The sequence below is a fragment of the Falco peregrinus genome, chromosome 5 (assembly GCF_023634155.1).
Source record: "Falco peregrinus isolate bFalPer1 chromosome 5, bFalPer1.pri, whole genome shotgun sequence".
In the NCBI taxonomy this organism is placed as follows: Eukaryota; Metazoa; Chordata; class Aves; order Falconiformes; family Falconidae; genus Falco; species Falco peregrinus.
In genome coordinates, this window is record NC_073725.1 from 69,721,533 (window position 1) to 69,747,889 (window position 26,357).

Consider the following 26,357-nt stretch of genomic DNA (forward strand, 5'->3'; position numbering starts at 1 on the left):
TCAACAAAAAGAAATGCCAAGTCCTGCACCAGGGGCAGAGTAACTCCCTGCACCAGTATGTGCTGGGGGCCACCCAGCTGGAAAGCAGCTTTGCAGAAAAGGACACAGAGGTCCTAGTGGACACCAAATTGAACGTGAGACAGCAATGTGCCCTTGCTGCAAAGAACACTAATGGGGGCTGCATTAGGGGCATTGCCAGCAGGTCGAGGGAGGTGATCCTTCCCCTCTACTCTGCCCTGGCGAGGCCACACCTGACGTGCTGTGACCAGCTCTGGGCTCCTCAGTACAAGACACGGACACACTGGAGAGTCCAAGGAAGGGCCACAAGGATGCTGAAGGGACTGGGGCACCTCCCGTGAGGAAAGGCTGAGGGAGCTGGGACTGTTCAGCTTGGAGAGAAGGTTCAGGGGGAAACTCATCGATGTGCACAAATACCTGAAGGGAGTGATAGATAGCTTAGAAATAACTAGATTAATAGGATATGAAAAACTTAGAACAATTAAAACTCTCATTGTATGTACAAAGAGGAGCTTGACAATGTAATTCTACAAGGAGCTTCACAGTGTAACTGTAAATTAAGCAAGGTCCTGGGGCCCTTTGTGCTGACAAGGTGGAACTGGGATGCTCTGTGTACTGCTAGGAAGACACCAGTATGCGAACATCAGTGTCTTGAAAGTGGAAAACTGGTTGTCTTGTTTTATGGTTTGGAAGAAACTCAAGACACGACTGAGTCTGTGTGAAGGGAGGTGGTGAAAACTTCAGAGCAAGGGAGACTCAAGCCTTCATCCTCAACGACCCCCACGACCACCACCAGGACACAGTGCTGCAAGCACAAATGGGAGGGAACTTATGTTAAATGACTTCTCAGTGGCCTAATTATCCTAACCCTATCCTAACTCGACCTATTCTCAGGTATCTATCGAATATGTATGAATGTAAAGAAGGCGGGGCAGCAGGTGCTTTTGGAATTATCTACCCTGATGCCCGCCAGTGAGGTAAATATATCTGCTTTATAACCTATCCAGAGTTATCGAGTTTAATTCCGCAGAACAGGAGGGTGTAAAGGCAATGGGGCCTAGCTCTTTTCAATGGTGCCCGGTGACAGGACAAAAGGCAAAGGGCACAAACCCCATCACAGGAGCTTCTGTCGTAACACAAGGCTTTTTTACGGAGAGGGTGCCTGGCACCGCGTGCCCAGAAAGGCTGAGCGGTCTCCATGAGGTATCACAAGCCGTCCCGGGCAACCAGCTCCAGGCGAGCACTGAGGGCTTGGCGCGGAGGAAAAGGCCGGGGCAGCGGCCAAAGGCGCACCCACGGGACCCCCACGCCTAACCCCCCTTTCCCCGCTCCCTGTCCGCTCCCCGCATCGGGCCCCGCCGCCCTGCCGCCGCCCGGGACTGAGGCCCAGCGGCGCCGGCGAGGAATCCCCTCAGTGGAGCGCGGGAAGACGTGCGCGCTGCCACGCGCCGCCCGGCCCGGGGCTCGCGGCGCCTGCGCGGGGCGGGGGGGCGGGGGGGCGGGGCGGGCGGCGGAAGGGGCGGTGGGCGCGCACCGGCAGCATGGCGGCCGCCCGCTGCTTGCGGCTGTGCGGGCGCTGGCGGCCGGCGTTGCTGGGGCCCGCGCGGCGCCGCCTCCTGCCGGCAGCCTCCTCCGCGGCTCCGCTGGGCTCCGCGCCGCCGGCCCGCCTCGCCTTCAGCACTGGCCCGCCATGGCAGCAACGCAGCGCCGGCGGTCTGGCGGGGGGCGACCCGCAGGAGGGCGGCGGCGGCGGTGGCGGCGGCGAGGACGGCGGCGGCGGGGCGGAGGCGGGCGGGGCAGGGCCGGTCATGACGGCGCTGGCGCCGCTGCTCGTCCCGGAGCATTTCCCCAACGTCCCTCTCATCGCCGTGACGCGTAACCCCGTCTTCCCGCGCTTCATCAAGATCATCGAGGTGAGGGGAGCCCGGGGCTGGCGGCGGGGTGCGCGGGGCCTTGGCCGAGGGCCCTGAGGGACACGGCGGCCCCGGGCCTGGGGGCGGCCGGCCGGGGCCGCGCTAAGCCTCCCCTCAGGCTCCGGCAGGGCCGGGCCGCTGCTCCCCTCAGGGCCGCCCTCTGCTGCTTCTTGTGTATTCCCAGCTACATCGCCTGCCCGCACGGGAATCGTGGTTCTTTGGGGATGGGTGCGGGCTTTGGGTTTCAGGAGTGTTGCGTCAGGCGGTCGCGCTGCTCCCCGTGAAGCTGAAAGCAGCTTCAGCCTGCTGGGATAACAGCTGTGGTGGTGCTGGGAGATCTGCCCGGTGGCCGGCGCAGCTCCTCTTCCCGAGTCGCCGCCCCGCTGCCATCCCGCCGTGTCCCATTGCCGGGGGCTGAGTGAAGGTGCCCGTGGTCTGGCTGCACAAGCCTGGCCGTGCCCCGAGCAGCAGCTGCCCAGGCAGGGACTGAGCTGCGAGGGGAAGCTCCTCTGGGAGAGGGTGCTGGGTGCTGGGCGCTGGTGGTCTCACAACATCAGAGTGTGACCTTTCTCCTCTTCACCTCCCATGTATTTTGAAGAGCCTTCAACTCGATCTTTGATACATCACTTGAGCTTTCAGGCCCAGAAATACTTTTTCCTCCTGAAACGCAACTGTTCTGGAACAAGCACTCATATTTTTGCACCTTGCTAACATTTTACCAATCCAATTTTGGAGTTAACAAGAATCAATATTTCCCTGTTCCTGTAGTGTTATTTATCATAATGTTATTCCTACTGTAGCGATTTTCTGCGTGTCCAAATCTAATATGTGCAACTTTTAGTGTCTTTATAGATGTGTTGGGGGAAGGAGAAGATTATATATTATTATGATCTTTAGGCACGGAATCATGTGACACCTTTATTTACAAGTCATTAATTTCAATGCATAGGTCACCAGTGTCTTATATTAAGATAATTGTTAAATACTGTCTCTTACACCACAAATTCATTGTGTTGACATTTATTTCCTGACAACGTGAAGTCTCTACAGTGAATATGGCATTATGAATGTTCTTCTTTCTGTTAATGTCTGTGGCACTGGCAAGAATAGTTTTCCTAGACATTGTACAAAATTAAAATAGGTATGCCAAATTTAAAATAGGTCAACAGCAGTGGTATTGCTTATGCTGCTCTGTCCAGACCACGGTAGTTATTGTCCAGAGCACTGAGCACTGCAGCTTATGTCCATCACTTTGAAAAAACACTCAGTGGTCGGCACTGTGACTTTATGCAACAGCACAATTCACAAGGAGGTATTTTCTTGGTCACTGAGGCTTCAGCCTGCTGGGATAACAACTACAGTGGCGCTGGGAGATCTGCCAGGGACAGATGTGTGGCATCCAGAGAGCAGAGAGGCGTAAGAAAGTAAAATAGGAATACTGGCTGGGTCTCAAAGCAGGGACTTGGGTAGGCTGGTGGGTGTAGGAGAGAAATTGAAATTAGGGGGCTTTGGAGAAGACTGTTTAAGCTAGGTGGGTGAGAAGAATTCAGGCAGTTGATGGGGAAGATTGAAGTAGCCCTCCAGTAGGAGTGGACAGCTGGAACATACAGGTATGGAAGGGGAAGGGAACAGTGATAGCAACAGAAGCTTTTAGAAAGTCGTCTTCAAGTGAATGAGAAGCCTCTTGCTCGTAACAGATTAGGCCTGGTTTCTTCTGCTGCCTTTGAGCTTGTCCTGTGTACTTGGTGACTTGTTTTAAATACTTAGATTTCATGTTTCTCTAATACTCTTCAACATCCCCTGTCCCCTAATGTGGGCAAGACTAGAAGAATCTGAGATTAGACTTCATAATTCAGTCATAGGGTTTCACTATGCCTGGCCTTACACTGAGGGTGCAAAGCTTACAGAAAATCCACTTCTGATTTCATACGTATTGTTATCCTAGGTAAAAAATAAGAAGCTGGTTGAGCTGCTGAGGAGGAAGGTTCGTCTTGCCCAGCCTTATGCTGGTGTTTTCCTTAAAAAGGATGACAAGTAAGTCATTTCTCTGGCGCTTTTGAAAAATTTAAAAATAGCTATTTCCACAACTAGACTGCATTTATATAAAAGCTATGATCTGAAATTCACAGCCTTGGATAGTGTTAGAGGAATTGTGTATAGGCTCAGACCATCCTCTTACTCTGACAGTTTTCATTGCCACCGCCAGCGCTGCTAGGAGTTTGGGTCTTGCTTCCCTGGGAGGGTGGCGAGGCACTGGCACAGGCTGCCCAGAGCAGCTATGGGTGCCCCGTCCCTGAGAGTGTTCAAGGCCAGGTGTGATGGGGCTTGGAGCAGCCTGGGCTGGTGGAGGTGTTCCTGCCCGTGGCAGGGGGTTGGGACTAGATGGTCTTTAAGGTTCTGTCCAACCCAAACCATTCTACTATTCTATGAAAAGGCTGCTATTATTTGGGAGGGGAGTGAACCATCCACGTAGTTGAGTGATTTGGAACGGGGCTACATGGTGGTTACAGTGAGGATAAAATTAAATGTCTTTGCTCCTGAATCCTGTTTAAAGTTCTGCAACCAGTGATTATTCTTTCTTTTTTAATCTTGCCTGCTTTCTCAAGATTCTGAGTATCTACTCCAATTTTTTTTCCTTAATAGCAATGAATCTGATGTGGTGGAGGATCTGAATGAAATCTACCAGATGGGAACCTTTGTACAGATTCATGAAATGCAGGACCTTGGAGACAAGTTGCGTATGATAGTCATGGGACACCGAAGGTGATTACTTGTACTTCCACTGCATCTCACCAGACTTCTTTATAAATAGATACATCCCTTTATTTAATGTTCACCACATACATGCATTTTCATGCACAACTTGTATACGGCAAGCTTTTGCTTTGTTACCACAACATACCCTGATAGTGCTCTGATGCTCCAGCCCCGGTATTCTGTGTACTGTTAGAGATGCAACAGATTAGCCACAGAAAGGAAGAGCTAGAGCATATCATTCTCATATAAATTGTAATGTGATGCAAGCAAATATTCATTAAGTTGAAGTTTAGCAGTTTCTTTGACAAGCACAGCAAAATTTAGCAATGGTGAAAAAAATCCTCTGGAACTAATTTAAGCCAATATTTTTGCATTAAAAAAAAGGGGGGAAAAAGAGGGGAAAAAAAGTGGTCCAGAACTGTAATTATGTCGTCTACATAATCTTGTCCTAGAACTGAAGAAAATAGGATTAGTGTTGGGAGTATAGGTTTAGCTATTTGTGCCAAGTATTTTGAGCTAAGAGAGTATAAAATTGTGGGTTTAAAAGTGTCGAATAATTAATTTCCATTAGAAAGGGAAGCACAAGGACAGAAACATGGCGAGGGAGACAGATTCAGGGTGGGGTTTGCTTTGAAGCATTGCTTTTTCGTCCCACTCACTTTACTTCAGTTGCGTTTGTTCGGGACAGCAAAGAACGGGCACTACTTCTCAAAGCTGAATTTGCGTGAGTTTGCAGGTCAGCATCTTTCCAAATGAAGTCTTGGACCTCTGCTGCATTATCAACGCACAACCTTGTTTGATTAGATTTTGGACATAGGCAGCTATTGGTTTTGGTTTACTTGGAATAGAAATATTCCCTATGACTTGGAAGGTGTTGGGAATTGTTCTTTATTTGATTGAGACACCACTGGTCAGTTATGTCTGTAGGAACCACACTGGATATCGATCTGAGAAGCTTCCTCCATTTACAGGGAAAAATATAGAAGAGAAAACTCTTGTCAGCAGCCCAAAATAATGAAATGTGGTGTCCTGCAAGCGTGGATCCTCTCATTTCTAAATCCCTCCCTTAGCTCTCCCCGTACATCTTCTAGCGTGCCTTCTGGGCCAGGGCAGCAGCTTCTGTAGTCAGTCTAGAGCTATTTACACCCTGACTGGCCAGCTGGCTGCTGCCAGACTGTTTGGGTTGCCCTGCAAGGGGACGTTCTACCCAGCAACTGATTCTGCCCACCAGCAGCCCCACTGTCCAGAAAATGTTTTGGAACTTAATTTTCTGTGACTCCATTCTGTTGACAAGAGTAGTCAAAGTTAGTCAGAAGTTGCTAGTGGCAGGCAGGCAGAGTAGCTGAGGAGGTCTTACTTTTTAAAGGAAATCACATGGAAAATAAGACTTACACCCTGCGTTTAATGGCAGTTCTCCCATGAGCTGGGAGTCTGTTACACCGCAAGGGTTTTTCTGGACTCTGTGTTCACAGACTAGTAGGACAACTTTGTCAAAGGCTGTTGCAGTTCCTGAGTGTTTGTCTAGCACTCATCTTTGGTGGGGAAACCTTTTAAGTGAGTGGAGAGGGTAAGATTTTGATCCCTTTCTGGAGAACTGTAGGTCATAATCCATATTAAAAACATCCAATGTGAGGTTGTATGCAAAGCAGGCAAAATTCAGAAGTTTAAGAGCAGTAACAGGGAAGCTAATTGTTTGGAAGGTGATTATGCCATGTGATCTAGCCTGTCCCTTTGCGGGATTAATACTCAATTAACTTTGTTGTGGAATATATTGTGGGTTTGATCTCTTTCAAGATCATAATCTAGGAAATCTCTTTGTGTAATAGACTAAAATTTCAAATGTCTGGACATGGAATGACTTAAAGGTCCATTATACACATGGTATGTAATATTTAGCACTACAGTAGATAATGCAGCAGATGTGGTTTAAAGCAGGCAGACTGATTGTTGAGATCAGAAGACTGAAAACACGAAACATTATATTCAGAATTAAATTGAAGCAGGGAACTCGCTTTTCAAGCGAGACAAGAAGAGGGTATGGGTCCACATCAGATTTGTTGGCTCATGTAGCTAGGGAAAGTAACTCTTGAGCAGACATAGTAACAATGATGCCTTTTTAACAGTTCTGTTCCTGTGCTGCAGCTTGTCGCTGAGAAGTCAGTCTGTGATACTGAAGAAAATATCTTGTGTGCATGTGTATGTTCACCAATGTTATTTGGATTATTTTTATTGTAATCATTAGAAATCGGGTTTTGTGGTTCTGCAGCTGGATGAAGCTAACACAATTTATGATAAAGGTGCTGTCAGCTGTCCTTGGCGTCTCATTCACACACCAATAAGTTAATTCTGTGGTCAGTTAATTTTTTTGTATGACAACTTACTGTAAATTTACGTAGGGAGTCCTGTCGGTATCTACTGCTTGATTATTACTGTTTTACTAAATCAAGCCTTATTTTGACAAAATGAACTAAAAGCTAAATCTTGTCAAAACACATACAGTCAGTCACCTTTGTCAAAGTTTGAAATTTTAGTTTACTCAAAATACAGCTTAGACTCTTTCATGCAGAAGAGCTGAAAACATGTTATAACAGAGGGGTATTGATTGTAGGTGGTTTCTTTGGGCTTTCAGGATTCGTATAAACAAGCAACTAGAGGTTGAGCCAGAGGAGCCTGAGAACAAACAGAAAATTAGAAGGAAACAGAAGCGCTCTAAGAAAGAGGCTGAAGAAGAGCCTGGAGCAAAGGACCAAGCTGTGGAAGTGGTACTGGATCCTGTAGCTACTTCATCTCAGGAAGTTCTCATGGTAGAAGTAGAGAATGTGGTTCATGAAGATTTTCAGATCACAGAAGAGGTTAAAGTGAGTGAATTATTCATACAAGCCTGGTTTTGTCCTGTAGTGTTGCATCTACGTTTCTTGCTTAAAAGGAAGAGTTCTAAAATCAAGATCCAATTTCAGGCTTCAGAAACCAGTTCCTCTTCCTCACAGTCACTCTAGTAGGGGATTGTATGAAAATAATTAATTTTTTATTACAACAGCTCAATTCCTTAGAACTGGTCACTTCAGAAAGTTGCTGAACAAAGAGGTTGGGCTGTGCTTAAATCTTTGTAATATCCTCTATCAAACCGAGTCTTTGCTCTGAGGTGACTTGAGTGGTCAACCTGATCATATCTTCTGGCCAAAAACCAGTTTAAGTTTCGTGCGTGCAGAAAGCCAGCCTATAGCCCTTCTTGCCTTTCCTTCCTCCCAGGAGGAATAACTGCCCTGACACCAAGTACCCTTACAGCGCACCGCTGCAGCGGGTGGCCAGGGGCTGTATTTCTGTGCTCCTGTGTTGGAGGGGTTGGGAAGTGTCATAGTTGTACTGAGGCCTTGTCTGTCCTTTTCCAGTCTTTTTGTTGATTGAAGTTTTATTGTGTTTATAGGCGCTTACTGCAGAAATTGTCAAAACAATCCGGGACATCATTGCCTTGAACCCCTTGTACAGGTATGTCTTCCCCATGCTGCCCTACTCTGAGAACAGCGTGTTCTCAGGCTGGAGTACGCTGTGATTTTCTATTGCACTTGTCCTTTTGCTGTAATGAAGAAGAGATATTTGCTGAATTGTCACCTAGTCTTTTGTTGTGGGATGTGAGCTTTTATCATCGGTTGCGGGAAACAGGGCAAGTTTTGAAAACCTGATGTGAAACTTCAATACGAGGTAGGATGATAAGACCTGTGGCAGGTGATCTGGGTCTGAGTGAAGCTCACTGCAATAAGTATCGTTGTCTGATCCATGTAACATGAGCATAGTAAGTCTTGGCATACTGGCACACAAAATTTTTAAGTAACTGTTAAGAGAACATTTCATACATTTGGGTTTATATATTGGTGACCTTTCCCTTTATTGAGTGATTTACGTGTTTGATACTGCGTATTGGCTTAGTCAAATTTTTACAAAATGAGTTATTTTTCTATGAAACTGAGCTGTTTCATGCCTTTACTCTTCTGTAGCAAATAAATAGCTCTGTAAGGATACTTCCTTATGAATGTAAAATTTTACAAAGTGTTTTGGGTTTTATTACCATTTTTTCAGAGAGTCCGTACTTCAGATGATGCAGGCAGGACAGCGTGTGGTAGATAACCCTATCTATCTGAGTGACATGGGTGCAGCGCTAACAGGGGCAGAGTCACACGAACTTCAAGACATCTTGGAAGAAACCAGTGTAAGATGAAGCTTTTGACTGAAGCTATGCTAACTGAATCAAAAGTATGTCTGTTATGTCATAGTTTCTTTACCAGCCTCAGTACAGAGACTTCAGTGGTATGTTTGATGAGATGTTAATATCAGTGACTAAGTTCCTGTTGAAGGATATAGTAAGTTATATTGCCTTAAGGGAAAGAGGCTGTGATGCACTATATCTTTGGTAGCAAATAATTTTCTTTCGCGCATTGGTTGTGTGCTGTGGAATCACTACACAGTTTGTCTCCACACCTACAGTGCTGGAGAGTTCTCCCAGACAACCTGTTGGAGCTTTTTATTCTCTCTTTCTCACTGGGAGTTGATAAGAGTATTGTGTCTGAAAATTCATTTTGTGCCTATCTTTTCCAGATTCCCAAACGGCTTTACAAAGCCCTTTCCCTTCTCAAGAAGGAATATGAGCTGAGCAAACTTCAGCAGCGTCTTGGAAGGGAGGTGAGTTTTTCAAGTAACACATACCTTGTATGTATTTGTATCATGTCCACCATTGTGATGGTTAGCACGGCCAGCGAAGAATTTTAAAGCAAGGCAATAGTACGCATTCTAAAGGGAGGTTAATTTAGAGTTAAGATTTTATATTCTTTTCTGTTAGAAATTGGTTTTTTTCATGCATATTGTAAAAGCAACAAGATGTGAGGCTATGGCATCTGCTGTTAAGTTGTGTCCAAGTTGTAATTTCATGCAAGCAGGCAAATCCTGGAGGCCTGCAGTTTACCAAGCATCTGTGTAAAAATATACAGCATAATACTGTATATAGCACATAATAGTGTAAGTAGTGCAATGTTATTTTAAAAGACTCTCTGCTAACCACTATGAACTGCAGTAGTTCCTCACTGCTGTAAATTTTAATCAGAATTTGATACCTGCATCAAAATGGTAACTGAATATATGAAGTACAATTTGTGTATACTGAGTCAAAAGTTCCTGGGTTTATTAACTCCCAATAATTGGGGCTTTTAAAATCCATGTGAATGGGGGGCAGTAGGAACATCCTGCAGTTCAGCAAAGAGAAATCCATAGTCCCACACCTGGGTTGAAATAATGCTGTGCAACAGGACAGGCTGGGTGCCAGCTGGTTAGAAAATAGCTTTGCAGAAAAGGACCTTGAGGCCCCGATGTACGGGAAGCTGACCATGAATTAGCAGCCTGTCCTTGTGGCAAGGAGGGCCGACTGCGTACTGGGCTCTATTTGCGGTTGTGTAGACAGCAGGTCAAGAGAAGTGGTTATTCCCCTTTATTTGGTGGCTTACTCTGCCCAGCTTTTGGTCTCCTCAGCATAAACAAAACACTGAAGTACTGAACCATGGTCGGTGGAGGCCACCGAGAGGTGGAGGGAGTTGGAGTATGTCATAGAGTTACTTTTTACATTAGGACATGCTGCAAATGATTTCCAAGTCATATTGTCAGTTGCTGAGAAGGTCGTAACTGAGAAGCATTTGGAAGCATTTGATGTTTGACGGGTTGTACCAAAACTGAAATGGTTACTGTATCTGTTGCTTTGTCTAGGTTGAGGAGAAGATCAAGCAAACACATCGCAAATATCTTCTCCAAGAGCAATTGAAAATCATTAAGAAAGAGCTGGGTCTGGAAAAAGAGGACAAGGATGCTATAGAAGAGAAATTCCGTGAGCGACTAAAGGAGCTGGTAGTGCCAAAGCATGTCATGGATGTGATTGATGAAGAGTTGAACAAGTTGGGCTTGCTGGATAATCACTCCTCAGAATTCAAGTGAGTGCATGCCTGCGTCCTCTGCTGTCAGGGTTAGCTGGGAGAGTGAGAGAAATCAATACAATTCTGCGAAGCTTTTACCTTAAGAGTTTCTTTCCTCTTTTGTCATAATTGTTTTCCCTGAATGCAGCATATGATCACATCCTAGCTATAGGATTGTTCTCTAGATCTCCTGTGTTTTACAGTCGATTACCTCTTTTGATCGTTTTAGGTTTTCTCTTGCAGCGTAATTCTGTGGATATGAACCGTGCAGTTTGTTTCCCCTCATGAAATGTGCAGTGATTCCTGCAGCCCTTAGTTTTGGCTCTTGTCTGGTACTTGGGTGTTTTCATTAGATGTGAGATCAGAGAAGCTAGCTGTTAACACGTGACATTGGCAGAGCTGCCTCAGGTGGTCCCTGAAGTGTTGGGGCAGGGTTGGAACTGCAAAGGAGTGAATAGCTTTTACCACATAATCCAACGCAGATTGTCAGAAACTGAGCTTGCTGTGAACACTTGTCTGTTCAGAGGCGGAGCGCGCTATACCATACACCAGTCAGTATACTACTCATCAGCACTTTAACGTTTTGGATCTTTGCTTCTAAAACAAAGTATCTTTTGTGCAGTAAAAGACTGTGTGTTGAGGGCAGGTGTGTCATTTGGATGAGAAACATCTTCTTGATAGTCATGTACTGGGAAGTGGAGGGAGGAGGCTAGGAAAGACACCCTGGCCTTCACAGCTAGCATAGTACTTTTGCCTTTCCCTTAGAGTAGTAACAGGGATAGCAAGTTTGCGAAGGAAGTACTTGGAGAAAAACGCCAAGGCTCTGTTGGTGTGTCACTTTCCGTAGAGTAAATCTTGGGACCAGCCAGGCAAGCATGGGGAGGCTGCACTTCCCTGTGTTTGTGACTGCACACAATAGTAATATTTAAATAAGAGTAATATTTACTGCATCTTGCAGCCCTTGCTGTACATTTGAATCCCAGATCTGAGTGTGTGGAGTTTTAGAACAGATGCATGCTGCTTTTACACACTTGTGTTCTCCTCAATAGCAGTCTGTTTAAACTGATGATCTCTACCATTAGCTTCCACATTAACATTCTTATCTCTCAGCCTTAAATCTTTCTCTGTCCTGTTGTACCTCCAGCTGTTTTTCCTTGCTTCTGAGCTAGGAACCTTTCTTCATTACATTGTCTTGGTCCACTGGGGAGATGGAGAAAACTGGTTTTCTATCTTTTTGTGACTTGATCCAAACAGTTGACAGTAATCTGGAGTTTACAAACAATCCTGACCTTCAGACAGGAACCAGCCCCACCCCAAAAAATCATACAGGGAGTTTATGTGCAGAAATCTAGGTCTTTGCATAGTGCATTGAAGGTTCTTTGTCTCAGGAAAGCAAAAGCTGCCAAAAAAAGCTTTGATTTAGGGGGGGAGGGGGTGGAAGAGACAAGGGAATGAAGACCATAGTGGAAGGTTAGCAATGACTACCCAGATGATGGTGCTCTTTTCGTAGTCTGCCTTCCATAAGTAGTTTATATCCCACTTGTTCTGGATGAGGTTATTTTGGAAGGCAGTGGAGGAAGCCATGAGCTGGTTGTTGTGAAATCACTCTCACTTGTGTGTTTCTGTCAGTGTTACACGGAACTACTTGGACTGGCTGACATCCATCCCGTGGGGTAAGTGTAGTGAGGAGAACCTGGAGCTGACCAGAGCCCGAGCAGTTCTGGAGGAGGATCATTATGGAATGGATGATGTCAAGAAGCGAATTCTGGTAAGGCAGGAATAGGCAGTGTGTCCCATTTTACGCTCTGCTTAGCATCAGACATTTTGGATGTGTTTCAGATTGCAGCTCTCCATTGAATTTGTGTTAATTCATGGATGAAACAGAAAACTACATAAAAGAACAGAGTATTCTGGTGATCAGTTAATGTTTAATTACTTGTGGCAATGAAGGTCATATTCTGATTTTGAATTGCAATATGCTGTTTTGCTGCTGAATGCTGAGCAAGTAAGTGTCCAAGGGAAGCAGTCTCTGGATTTTAATCGGTTTGTTCAGACACTGTTAAACTGGTTCCACTTGACTGGCAAAGCTACTGCCTTTCCAAAACACGCTGTACTTCTACTCATAACTCTAAAACTAAGAGGGGGAGAAGTTAGCTAAGATGTGTGTTTTCCTCACAACCTTTACCTATCCCCAGAGTCGCACTGGATACTGAAGAGTTTACGGTCTGTGCGATACAACCCTCATAATAAGCAGACAGGGTGGTTTTCAGTGTTGCCTTTTTCCAGAAATCTGTCACTTTTTCCTTGCCTGTGCTTGCTGTGGTTAGGGAAGCTGTTTTAGGTAAGAGCAGATACTTGCAGCAGCTTGCAACAACTTCAGCAACTTGCTGTGGGAGCTGCCTTCCTTCCCAGGGGACAGTAATAGGCTCCTCTGTGTAGCCAGCCAACACATTCAAGCAGTGAAAGACAATCCCACTGCTGGCAGGGTTTGTGTCATGCTGGGCAAGTGAGTGAAGGTGCCCAGCAGAGGGGGGACAGGTGCAGATCCTGACTTTGCATTAAGGAATCGAAGTGAGAGCTTTGGTTTGGTGAAGCCTTTGAGTGTAGCTAGCCTTCGGCTTGGCCGTTTCCTTCCCAAGTGTGTAGTGAGGCTGTTTCTCTTACCGTTCCCTCGTGTTGTATATAGCAGAGCTTTGTGCTACCTTGGGGACAGTGCTGATGGTACTTAAGCCACCTCAGTAATTGATGTGCACAGAAGCCATACAGGCATCTCCTAAGTTAACAGTACAATATCATCTATATAATGAATAGTAAATTCTTAGGCATGCTGGGATTTTGCTTTTATTAAATTGCTTTGCTCCAGTCTCTTCTAGAAGAAGATAAAGGTTGTGAAGTACTTCTTTGCTACCAAGCCACAGGGGGCTTCTTTCCCTAGTAGTGCCCAAGGCCTGTGACTAAATGCTGCTATCTGACTTATTATTTTGAATGGTTTATGGTAAGCCTGTTGTTGCACACTTGCAAGCAGATAACCCCTTTGGAGTGTGAGTCTCTTATGTTGCTTGTTCAGCACTACTCATACTGACTAGGCCCAGCCTTTACACAGAAATAGATTTGAGTTGCATGATACAGGTCAGTGGCTTTGATTATTGATGTGATTCATTCCATGCAGAGGAGATTCCCCAGCTGTAGCAGTGCAAGCAAGGTTGATGATTTTAAGGTACTGAGAAATATCTACACAGATGTGAGCCCTACTTAGATTGGTGCTGTTGTCTTTGTATAGTATTGCTGTGGAGTTCAGTGCTGTAGGGAGAGGAAATCAAGGCTTTGCTAAATAGCTGGCCTGTTACAGGGGAGCCACATCTCTCTGCCTGCTCGCACAGTGATTTATCCACTGTAAGCGTATCAGCAGTTGAGACTTCAGATCTGAACTGTGATGTGTTTGATTTCTCAACTGCTGAGTGTTATTTCAGGGTTGCCTAGCATAGGAGCGTGAAAAGATGCAAGTTTCACCTAGCAAAGAAGTAGTAGTATAGTAGGAGATGTTCACATGTAGTTTGAGAGACTCAGGTGAGACTAGGGAAGAGGGGAGGAGAACTAGAAGTCTTCCCACTCGAAGACAGAGAAGAGAGAGACTGCTTCTCCCGGTGAGATGAGTACAGAGCACAAAACCCAGGGACAACCAAATGTGTAAATAACCAGAGAGAGAAGAGGTGCACCGGTATCCTTAGCTTCTCCCCTTGCCCTCCCCAACTCCTTTGAGGACCCGTTTTGTGTATGATGCTTATTTTGTAATCATTGCTTGGTCTGATAGCAAATATGTTTTGGTGTTGCTGCACTTGCCCTCTGTTTACTACTGGTGCTTCATCTGTTCTGCAGGAATTTATAGCAGTCAGTCAGCTGCGAGGATCCACCCAGGGGAAGATCCTGTGTTTTTATGGCCCCCCTGGGGTTGGCAAAACAAGCATTGCCCGCTCCATTGCCAGAGCCCTAAACAGAGAGTACTTCCGCTTCAGTGTTGGAGGGATGACTGATGTAGCAGAAATAAAAGGACACAGGTCAGTGTAACTTGAGCAGTTTCTCTATCCAGCAGTTTTTACTAACATTGTCAGAATAGGAGCCTGACTGAGGTTGCCGATGTGTGTAATTTTCATCCCTCTTCTGCCAGCCCTTGCTGACAGGAGTTGATAGCAAAGGGCGGAGTCTGGAACATAATCGTCTTCATGTCTCTGAAGTGCAGTACTTGCAGTACTCCCTGTACTTGTGTAGGCTTGTGGGACATCATTGAAAAGTTGTCTGAGCTACCCAGAAGCATTGGACTGGTACCAAATGCTAATTCGTGTCTGTCTATAAATGCCAGCACTAGAGAACAGTGACAGTTTTACCAGGTCATGCACATGTTCAGGTCTGACAGACTTCGTTTCTGAATAATCAGGAGGGAGGTGCTGCATGAGGAAAGCTTGGGAACAAGAATATTCATGGGGAGAACAAGAAGATGTGAATACAAAAATCAGTAGATCCAACCCTGACACAGGTTTATTTTCCTTCCACGTACACCCAAAACTACAGTGTTTTCAAACAAGTGAGAGTTGTTCTACAGTGTGAATGGAACCTGTGAGGTCCTGCCCTTTATGATACAGAAGCTGAGAGAAATATTTGACATACTTTTCAGGATGTTCTCGACTCTGTGTCTCTTGGCATTCACTCTGTTGTTACCCTCTTGCTCTGCTTCTGTATGTTCCTGGATGCCAGTTCCCTCTAGCAGAAAGACTGTGTTTTGCTGTTAGTAGTTTGTTCCTTCAGAGTATCTTTTGATTTACACTGATCTTCCTTTTTTGTCCCTATCAAGTGAGGGAATGAAGTATTCCCTTTTCTAACATTCCTTTACCCCCAAACCAAGAAGTCACTATTCAGAAATCTCTTGTTCTCAGCCTTACTTCTTTGTTTCCCTCTAATATAAAATGGTTAAAACTGAAGATAAAAACTGCAGTCCAGGAGTACTCTGCCAAAATTCACATCTGATCTCTACTAGAGACAGACTAGTTGCATGCTGTGTTGTGTGATGTGTGCTGTACTTTACAATGGTTCCCTAAATACAGTCTCTGGTAAAACAGGAGGACGTATGTTGGAGCAATGCCAGGAAAAATCATCCAGTGTCTGAAGAAGACCAAGACAGAGAATCCACTTATACTGATTGATGAGGTGATGTATCTGGTCTTCTAGTTTTTGCTCTTAAAAACATACATCAGTTCTTGACCCCAATAGGAAAGGTGAAGCAGTGACTCTTAAAAAACCCAGGGTTGTGGGGGTTTTTTATTTAAATGAGGCTGGGCTCTCAAGTTCTTTGGGTGACTTCTTAGACTCTTCGTTTTCTCTTCTTATAACAGACTTCAACTTTAGTGTTTCAGTTGTGCCCTTCTCATTAAATTGCAGCTGTTTGGATCGTGAGGATCCTGATGGAGCTGGCTGGATACTCAGAGGCTTCAGTAGCTTTCACATTCCCTACCTAGGTGTAGGTACAACATTGTGCACAAAACCACTATTGCCGATGTGATTATTAGAAAGAGTGAGTCTCTCAGCAGATCTAAAGCAAAACTGTAAGGAATAAGGTGCAGTGCTTACAGTCAATTTGTGGTCCAATTTGAGAATAAATGAGTCAGGGCTACCAACCTACTGCTTTGTAGAAAAGCAGATAAGGACAGGATATAATAGCAGGTTCAGAACGGACTAAAGGTCTCTCTAGCCTCCTTGTGTGCCGTGCCTTGGAAAAAACAGCAGCAGGTGTCTTGGGAATGGTATGGGGGACCAAGAAACTGGGTAATGAGTTGCAGTGTAATGTAACCAACGAGTATCTTGATTTGAAGGGTAGTGAAAACCTTTAGGTTATGGTGCATAAATGGTGGTGGTGAGGAGCCTTGCGTTGGCTGTAGGAGCAAGTTGCATTATGCCTGTCTAGTTAATACTACTCTTTAGGGAGAAAAAGCTGTGGAGAGTGGCCCTGTTGTGATCCCTCCTTCTGAGGACATGAGTGATGTTGAAAGAAACAACAACCTTGGATGTGGTCCTGGGCAGCCGGCTCTAGGTGGCCCAGCTTGAGCAGTGGGGTTGGACAAGGTGACTTTGAGAAGTCCCTACCAGCCTCAATCAGCCTATGATTCTGTGAAAGCAGCAAAGGTCACTGGCTGGGCTGTGATGCGTGGCTGTGTATAGGACTTTGCACCCTGGGCAGAGCAAGGAGTGTCTTAGCTTACGTAGTCGGGAAATGGTATAAACTAGCACCCTGTAGTCATCCCACTGTGGAATAAATATTGTGGTCTGTGACTATAGCTTAGCTTAATGAGTAGTAGCCCACTAATCCATGACAATGCACTGGCTTTTGTTTGTATGCACAGTCCCTGAGGTTTCATAGTGCTTCTCTACAACACTGTTAAATTCCTGTGTCTTGTCAGGTATGTCATGCTCACGCAGTAGGATAGCAGGGACTTGGGTGAATGCACAGAAAACCGGTAGACTGGGAGTGGCTGTTTATGAACAAACACATGAAGATTTTCAGATGCAGCTTTGAAAGAACCTGCATAAGAATTTACTGTGGTGAGAAACTTCTTGGAACATCTGAAGTTTTTCTCCCATAGGTGGATAAAATTGGAAGAGGATATCAAGGGGATCCATCCTCAGCCCTTCTGGAGCTGTTGGACCCAGAACAGAACTCTAATTTCTTGGATCATTACCTTGACGTTCCTGTGGATTTATCAAAGGTATTTCTGTCTTCTGCAGAGATTGTAGAGCTGGAATGTATGAACGTGTATCAGTGCAGGGATTTCCTGTTGAAAAGATGCTGACGTTTGAGCCAGTTGGAAAGTCAGCCAGATGGGATTGAGACGTGAGTGGTATAGGGCTGTCTCTTCAGGAGCTGGCTTTAACCAAAGTGTAATTAAGGTTAATACAATCACCACCATATGTCCTATAGTCTCAGCTCCATGTAGAGCTATGGACACAAAGATACGTGGTCTTGGCTAGAAAAAGCAGGAGTTTTTCTTCCATGTAGTGACTGGCAGAGTTGCTGTCAAGTGATATGGCCTCATGCTGCTCTTAGGCTTTTGAAATTGGTCGTCTTTGCCCACTATTGCATTTTTGTATGGCTTACATTAATTGCAGAGGTGATGGATTAAAAATACGTATACATAATTTTGTCACTTCTGTGATAACTTCATAGAAGGTAGAAATAATTTAAAGTGAGATCTAGGTCTTCCCAGGCAAATAGCTTCCTGCTCCATATCAGACCATTACGATTTCCCAGTTTGTGCTGTGTGTATTTCTGAACATTTGCTTTGGGGGTAGGGAATGCCCTACTACATAGTTCTAAAATCCAGAACTTTTCCTGTAATAAAAACTAGATTCCACAGAGAAGGTAATCCTGCTGCAGCCCTTCAGACAGGGAAACGCAGAACCAAGGAACTATTGCTTGGACTAAAGCAGCAGGTTAATGAAAATGTTAATAGGAACTTGTAATACTTCCAGGTACTTTTTATTTGTACTGCCAATGTAACGGAAACCATTCCAGAGCCACTGCGGGATAGAATGGAAGTGATCAATGTATCAGGATACGTAGCAGAAGAGAAACTTGCAATTGCAGAGGTAAGAGAAACCACTGATGATGCACTGTGAGTTCTCTCTGATAAAACGGTTTTGGCAGATTCCAGCTTACATCCAGCTGTTTCCAAAAAAAATTAGGCACATGGCATTTTTGATGGAGTTCCTCTGATCTGAACACCCAGTTACTTCAACTGCGGTGTTCTACAGGCTGTGAACTCCAGAAAATGGCATTGAGCTAATAGCGGAATGAAGCTGGGTGAATTGGAACCACGAGGCTTTTGTCACAAACACTAACAGAAGGACATGGGGGATTATTTCTTTCAGAGGTACTTGGTCCCTCAAGCACGAGTTCTGTGTGGCTTGGATGAAAACAAAGCCAAAATCACATCGGATGTCCTGACTGTTCTCATCAAGCAGTACTGCAGAGAGAGCGGGGTCAGGAATCTGCAGAAACAAGTAGAAAAGGTGAGGGAAAGTTCTGTGGAACTGTGACCACTGTGCTTCAGCCTTCGCAGCTTTTTCTACAGAAACAAATGACTGTCTCACTCAGGTATTGAGGAAATCTGCCTATAAAATTGTGAGTGGAGAAGCAGAGATGGTTCAAGTAACACCTGAAAACCTGCAGGACTTTGTGGGAAAGCCCATCTTCACTGTGGATCGCATGTATGAAACCACTCCTCCAGGCGTGGTGATGGGTCTGGCCTGGACAGCTATGGGTGAGACAAAATGACTTCTGGGTTCATGTCTACATTTCTGTAACATTTTCAAAAATTGAATGGGATAGTCAAACTGAATTTTCCCTACTGAGTCCAGTGAAGTTATTCTACTGGCACCAGTAAAATTTAACTTCTGTGGCCCTTTAGATCCTGACTACTTCTTCCCTGAAGAAGGGACCCTTGCTTACTTCCCCACCCAGGCTCATTTTAGCTTCAGGGTAGCATATTTATGCTCCACATCCCATACGAACCATATACATTAGGAACAGCAGTGACTAAAACCACAAGCCTTTCCAGAGAGCACAAGACCTCCTCTGCTTCCTTAAAAGCAGGAGGTGCCATTCTGACTTCAAGGCACAGCTGAGGCATGCCAGATCTTTTCAGTGGTGTTGCACTGCTGATTTTGGCTTTCAGTGGCAAGAGCAGATACAGGTATTCTAGCACACTGTCAGGGTGGGTGCAGTTGGCTAGTTGCCATCCACTGGATTATGCCCCTAGTAACTTGGGGGCCTATGTGCACTGCAGTGTGGAAATACAGCACACAGCAAAGGATACGACTCCTGCATATTCTAACTGACCTTGGGTGGAATTGAAGTAGTTCAGAGGGAAATTATCAGTATGGTGGAGAAGGTGAAGCGGTATCTGACGCTGGGAAGCTGAACTGGCCAGAAGTGTATTGTGCTATGAGCTCATGTTACTTTTTGGCTACAAAGAGCCTGAAACAGTTACAAGAACTGGTTATTTCCAGGAAATAGGGGTTGTGTCTATGTTGATGGAGTGTGAAGTCCAAAGAAGCAATGAAAGGAGGCTTTTGGTGCAGTGCTGTTGAGATTTCTAGCTAGCCTTCCTGAAGAGATTTGGAGAACAGTTCTCAGCCGCTTTTTACCCAAGCGCTAGTGTCTCATCAGAGCGCCCTAGTTCCAAATTCCTGACATTGCTCCTGCATCACCAAAACCTTGTGGTTCGATTTTTCCTTTAACTTTCCTCAGGATGTTGTTTTCCTTTTTCTTTCTTAGGAGGTTCCACTCTGTTTGTTGAAACGTCCCTGAGGCGACCCAAAGACAAGGAGAACAAGGATGGGTCCCTTGAAGTCACAGGGCAACTGGGAGATGTAATGAAAGAGAGTGCCAGAATAGCTTACACATTTGCGAGAGCCTTTCTGATGCAGAAGGACCCCAGCAATGACTTTCTCATGTCTTCCCATATCCACTTGCATGTGCCAGAGGTAAACTGATGCAGAATTCACAGAGCACGCATGGCAGCTAGGCTGGTTTGCTCCCCTAGACATGAAGCTGGAAGTACTTTGTCCGTATGTTGTGCAGAATGCCCTCTTGCAGCAGTAAAACCTAGAAAAGAAGACATTTTCCTCAGGACCCTGTGAAAGCATTCTTATGAGCTGTGTTTGTGTTCCTTTCTGCAGCAAGCACGTGGTGAGAATACAGGGGCTTGGATAATACTGTAAGGAACCCTAGACTTGTTGTAGCTGTTGGCCCTGTTGTGAGGTAGAGAAACCATGGCATAGAGATGAGTGATCTGGATAAAAGCTTGTATGCAGCAGCTACAAGGAAACCAAAGTTCAGGTCTCTGTGTTACCACGCCTTCATAAAGGCTTTAGGTCATTCACACATAATTGCAAATACTACCCATGGTCTCTGTGCCATGGCTTCTAGTCCATATAATGTCAGTGGTTGCATTTTTCCGGTGTCTGCTTCTGAAAATAAATCCCTGCAATGCTCAGAAGGGCTCACACACTGTGTAACACGCTTTGGGCAGGTGCTTTACTGAAGACAGGTTTTGTACTATGATTGTGCCCATGCTTTGCTTCTGAACTATTGCATACTTTAACCTAGTCCACAGTCCCCTTGTTGCAGCTTGCTCTGTGTCTGTCCAGGTACTTGGTAGTTACCTCTGTGCTCCTTTCCTGGAGAATCAGAAAACAACAGGCACTATCTCTGCCTCTACTCCCTCTCAAGCGTTCATTTCTTCTGCTCTTACCTCAACAATCTGTTTGATCTCAGATAAATCTGGACTGTTGCTAGTTTAGGTCTGGATTTTGTTGGGCTTTCTAAACGGAATGATCTTTTCTGACTTGAATGATTTTCAGTGTTGTCCTCCACTATTTTGTGACTCTTGATGTTCTCTTCCTTTGTGATGCTGACCTCTGTTACTTGTTCTTATGGTTGGCTTAGGTCAACAAAAAGCTTCAAAGCGCTCATGCTCTGTTTTTTGCTCATGTTGCATATTCAAAGTTCTGAGCCCAATGAGTATTGTGGTAGCATCAGGCCAGAACCCAGACTGTAGACTCATGGATTGTTCCTCATGAATAAGGTGAGGACTGACGCAGTTGTTAGTAGGTCAGCCAATTCAAATAGCAGGATCCCATCAGTGACACTTTTGCAAAAACCTTTGTGGAACCCCGTGAAATTGGGGCCATGTTAAAACAGCAATGATAAAGATGATGTTGGGCTTTGCTACTCTAAATGAGCTAAAGGCTGGAGGTTTATGGGTGTTTTTTTTTTAAACAGGGAGCAACACCAAAAGATGGACCAAGTGCAGGGTGTACTATAGTAACAGCTTTGCTATCGCTGGCCATGAATTGCCCGGTGAGGCAGAACGTGGCGATGACGGGAGAGGTGTCATTAACTGGAAAAATTCTTCCTGTTGGTGGAATCAAGGAGAAGACTATTGCGGTAAGAGCTCTTCTCTTGTCTCCATGCATCATCTGTGGGAGAGAGCCCTGGCCTGGGCTCAGCGGTGACTGGGACAACCACAGCGATCGCTCCTGGGGTGGGGGAGGTGGTGAGCCAGGGTTGCTGTGGAGAAGCCTGCTGGGGGAACAGGGACACTTGCCTGTGTCTCTAGCTGAGAGGAGGGAGGTGGAACCCCAGGCTTTGTGCCAGAGCATTTGTGTTTCTTGATACTAGGCTGGTGTGATTAAGGGTGGAAGGGATCATCTATATGGCTGTTAAAGCTGTCTGTCACAGACTGGTATGGTCCAATAAGCTGTGCTGGGTCTGACTTAAAATTTCATGTCGATATCCCTGCGTTTTTTCTGGTTTAGACAGAAGGAACTTACTTCTAGTGTCTTGCATTTTCCCCTGTGAAGTTTCTTTGTACATCATAACCAAGTTACTTAATCCTTTTTTTTTCCTTTTTTCAGTAAGCCATATAGACAGAGTTCTCTGAAGCGCTCTTGCAAATACTAGATTTATAGTGGTGCTTGCATTTTTGGTTTTAACCCTTTGCAGTTTTCAGAACTCTTTTCCAAGCATTGAATTTCTTTCCATACTTTTCATCTGCACAGCTCCAGCCTACATCAGCCTTGCATCACATGTTTTTTTGTCTCGAGAATGGTATTAGCTCTTCCAGTAGCCTGTCGAGCTGGGGCTTCACATCAGCGTTCTGTCCCTAAATCTGTCTGGGTTACGGCCTTGTGCAACATGATTCCTTTTCCTCATGTACTTTAAAATAGGTTATTTTGCATTTTGTTTTGTGGTAGTCATTACAGAGGACAAACATGTGATAGGGACGCCTGTGGTGCTGATGAGTGGCCGCATAGATAAATGCAGGATAAATTGAGTGGGTACAACCTGCCACTGGACGAGCTGGCCCCACTTTCTGTCTCCTTCCAGTGCAATGTCCGTATCAAAAGGTTCTGTAGAATGGTGCTCTGGGTCGCACCTATTAATGTCTGATACGCTGCGTCTAATTCTTCTTTTGATTCTAGGGTTTATAGTTGGAACAGACTTCTAAAACTCTGTAAAATAGTATGAATTGTTCTAAACAATCCCTCAGTGTGCTGATATAGTCTTACTAAAATACCTCCCCTTCAGCTGTCCCTGCAGCTGAGAAGGTGGGACTGGAGACTGTGTGTTTTGGGGGCTTGGGGAGATCTCAACCACAATCCATCCCTAGTGATGACATCTGTTAAGTAATGCCCTTGCTGCTCTCCAAAGAACAGAGCGAAGCCCAGTCGTGCACCTCAATAACAGTTCTTGCTTTCTGCAAAGGGGGGAGTGTGTTTCTAGTGGATTGATGGATTTCTAGGTCTGAACAGACCATGTAACTTTTCCCCACAGGCCAAGAGAGCAGGCGTTACCTGCATCATTCTGCCATCGGAGAATAAAAAGGATTATTATGACCTTGCTGGATTCATTACAGAAGGACTAGAAGTGCATTTTGTTGAGCACTACAAAGAGGTATTTGATATAGCATTTTCAAAGCTGGATGCCACTGGAGGATGATGTTCAACGTGGCTGGAAGGTGGTCTGTCCCCAAATGCTCAGCCCCTGCCCAGAAATGGGGTGACCGAGGGGCAATCTTGAAGTGGGACATGGAGCTATTGCTGCTGCGCAGCTGCCAAAATGAATTACGGCTTTGCTAGAATAAAGTATTTCTCCCTCTTTACTACTGAATTATGAGCCACATTAAGTATTTCAAATAAAATTGACATTTTGCCTAAGGACTAGGCTCATTATAAGCCTGTGATAGGCTGGAGGGAAGACTCTGAAATTCTAGGACACACGTATAGCTGCCAAGGGACATGGTTCTCCAGATTAAATCACTACTCCAGGCTTAAGGAGCGAGCAGGCCTGGACAAAAGATCAACGTGCTCAGTACCAGCAGTTAGCACTGCACCACACCATAGACTGTCTTTGCCACTGCAGCAGCTGTGTTATGTTCCCTGAGTGAAGAAAGTAATTAAATGTCTTAGCAGGACTGTTGTAGATCAATAAATATAGGCTTGGGCCAGAGAACTTGAGTATTGTTTTTACAGTGAATGCTAGAAAAACTGAATTTGAAAAGGGTGAGAGTAGTTACATGAAGCCTAGTTGAAATATATTTCTTTGTGCAGGAAGAACAGCACTTGTCCTCTCACAGCAAGGTAGCCCTTAAGAATGAAGAATGATCCTGCTGAAATTCAGCTCTCACCAAGTGTAATTCTTCCTCCCGAGTTGCTAACACAGCAGACAGTAGGGCATAAAGGGAGGGTACAAGGGGAAATGCATATGCAAGAAAAGCTGCACCAAGGAACAGAAGCGCCCTGGGGAATGGCTGCCATGTTGCTGCTATTTTCAACAGCAAATTTCATCCACCGACTTCTTTCCTGCCACCACCTAGGTCTGGAGCCAGACTGTGAGGTGGCAGGTGTCACAGCCTTAGCTACTGCAGAGCCATCCACAGCCTGAGAAAGGCCAGCTCCGCAAGGTGTCAGGGAGGAGGCTTCCCCCTCCAGAATCTATCACAGACCAGTACAAGTAACTCCAGTATCACCATGTCCAGCTGCAGGCAAAATAAAACAGCAATGCAAGGTCTGGATTGTGGCAGAAGAGAGCCTTGTCAGCATCCTGAGTCCCTCGGCATCCCCAGGAGCACCCTGTTCTCACAGGCTGAGGCAGATGCACCATCAACAGTTACTACACTGCGTGTGTGGGAAAGGACTTTATTGAGTTACAGGCTGTACAACTCAATCCTTCTTTGCAGCAGCTTTCCTCATGGCTGCCAGGACGTTACTGAGTTCTTCCCGCTTTCGCTTGGCCCGGATGTGAGTGCCAACCTGCAGGGGAGAGAGCAGCAGTCAGCACTCATCCCAGCGGAGAACAGAGGACACTTCTGGCTGCTCCAGGCATTCACTGACGACTGCTTCACTCAAAAAGCAGGCAGGATGGTAAAGTCCTGGGAAACATGGGCTCAAACTCCATCTGCTTTAACTCGCCAGCCAGAAACTACTTGCCATTGCACCTCAGTAGTACTTCTACTCAATTATGTGGGACAAGGCAGAAGTTGCTTTCAGCTCATAGCTGCCCTCAATGAACACCACTTCAAATCATCCAGTTAATGGGACTCAGCCTCCATGGTGCTGCTTTCCTCTTCCCCCACGCCAGATTTTAATAATGCAAAAAGAGCAAGGCACGTCCAGAGTCCTGTAGCTCTGGGCCTTCTTAGCATTTACATCCACTCCCGCTCTCCCCCCCAACCCAAGGGGCATTCCCTCCACTCCCTTGGACCAGTAGCTTCCCACACAACTGACAAAGTAAGAGAATGAATTAAGCAGTAAAACATCCTTAGGGAAGGGCAGAAAGCAAAAAATTAAGTATAGCCGAGTTTTTGCCATCCTCACCAGGATGTCGGGTTGACCTACCCGTTTCTTTATGAACTTCAGAGCACGTTTATCTTTGGAAACTTTCAGCAATTCCATAGCACGTCTCTCATAGGGTGCGAAGCCACAGACTTCCCTGATCATGTCTCGCACAAACTTGGTGTGTTTGGTCAGGCGCTAGAGGAGAGGAAAAGGCGGGGAAAGAACACATGGATCACAATGAATCCAACTGCGAGTTTACTCAGACCGGACCACAACGGGCTGGGCAACCTCTGGGCTAAGGCCCCAAAACCCGCTTATGCTATAGCACGTCCCAGGGAAGTACAATCCTCTGGCAGCGCTACGCAGCAGCGAGCCCAATGTGCCCATCTCTTTTCATTTCAGACACAGCGCTGGGTATTTTGCACCTTTGCACGCACTACGGTTTTTAGAGAAAGCAGGACCGTTAGCTACGGAAGGTTTGCGTTACTACACATCTCAGCCACCCCATCTGAATGCAGCACTGAATCCGTGGGATAAAAGATGCGCACTGCGCCGATCTCATGTTAACACACTCTCTGAACCTGCTTAACTCCCAACAGTGGTGGGCAGGTTGGTGGGTGCCGCCTGCACTCACCCCGAAAAGCAGCCTAGGAGGGGCTGCAGAAGTCGTAGCCTATTTGCAATTTCACTGCTAATTAAGTTTAAGCCGGGGTTGAACTGCATTTATCTTGTTCTTCCATCGCAGGCTGCTCTGCTGCGTTCTCCCACCCCCCGCGGTTTCACCCCGCACCTGACCTCACCGATCAAACACTTTCCACCACCCAAACCCCCGACCCATAAGACGCTGAGCTGCCCGCGGGTTTGCTGCCGGTGCCGGCCGCTGCGGTGCTCAGCACCCCCGCACCCCGAGGGCCAGGCCCGCGGCCCACCGGAACGACGCGCTCAGGCCCCACCGCTGCTGCCGGCACCCCCCGCCCCGGGCAGCCGGCGCCCCCGCTTCAGCCCAGCGGCCGGACGGTGAAGGGGCCGACAGCAAGTGGCCCCCGCCCCACACCCGCCTCCCCGCAGCGAGCTGAGAAGGAACCGAGCGGCAGCGCATCTCCCCCGCCCCGACCCCCGCCCGCCTCGCACTCACCCCGCGCCGGCGGCACTGCCTGGGCTTGGACACGTTCTTCGTCACCTTGTAGCCCTTGTTGAGGCCCACGGCCATGGGGTAGCGGATGGCCATGGCTGCGGGCAGCGAGCGCTCGGTGCCGCCGCCGATGGACGCGGATGGACGCGGGTTACGGCCCTCCCCAGCCACTCCGCGATGGCGCCGACGCCGGAAAGGAAG

General features: G+C 46.2%; 2 protein-coding genes across 2 annotated transcripts; one reads left to right on the plus strand and one right to left on the minus strand.

Moving 5' to 3' along the window:
• The first annotated feature begins 1,534 nt into the window (after positions 1–1,534).
• On the plus strand, positions 1,535–23,349 carry LONP1 (lon peptidase 1, mitochondrial). Its single transcript, XM_055804775.1, has 18 exons — positions 1,535–1,931; positions 3,877–3,965; positions 4,575–4,694; positions 7,318–7,546; positions 8,113–8,174; positions 8,763–8,892; positions 9,279–9,362; positions 10,434–10,654; positions 12,266–12,404; positions 14,513–14,691; positions 15,748–15,835; positions 17,266–17,388; positions 18,152–18,268; positions 18,551–18,691; positions 18,777–18,942; positions 19,959–20,167; positions 21,468–21,632; positions 23,022–23,349. The coding sequence occupies exons 1-18, from the start codon at positions 1,560–1,562 to the stop codon at positions 23,184–23,186; spliced, it is 2,799 nt and encodes a 932-aa protein (XP_055660750.1). The 5' UTR covers positions 1,535–1,559; the 3' UTR covers positions 23,187–23,349.
• A 1,020-nt stretch (positions 23,350–24,369) lies between these two features.
• On the minus strand, positions 24,370–26,357 carry RPL36 (ribosomal protein L36). The gene is made up of 3 exons (XM_055804889.1): positions 26,160–26,357; positions 25,085–25,219; positions 24,370–24,499 (listed from the first exon to the last, which is right to left on the minus strand). The coding sequence occupies exons 1-3, from the start codon at positions 26,250–26,252 to the stop codon at positions 24,410–24,412; spliced, it is 318 nt and encodes a 105-aa protein (XP_055660864.1). The 5' UTR covers positions 26,253–26,357; the 3' UTR covers positions 24,370–24,409.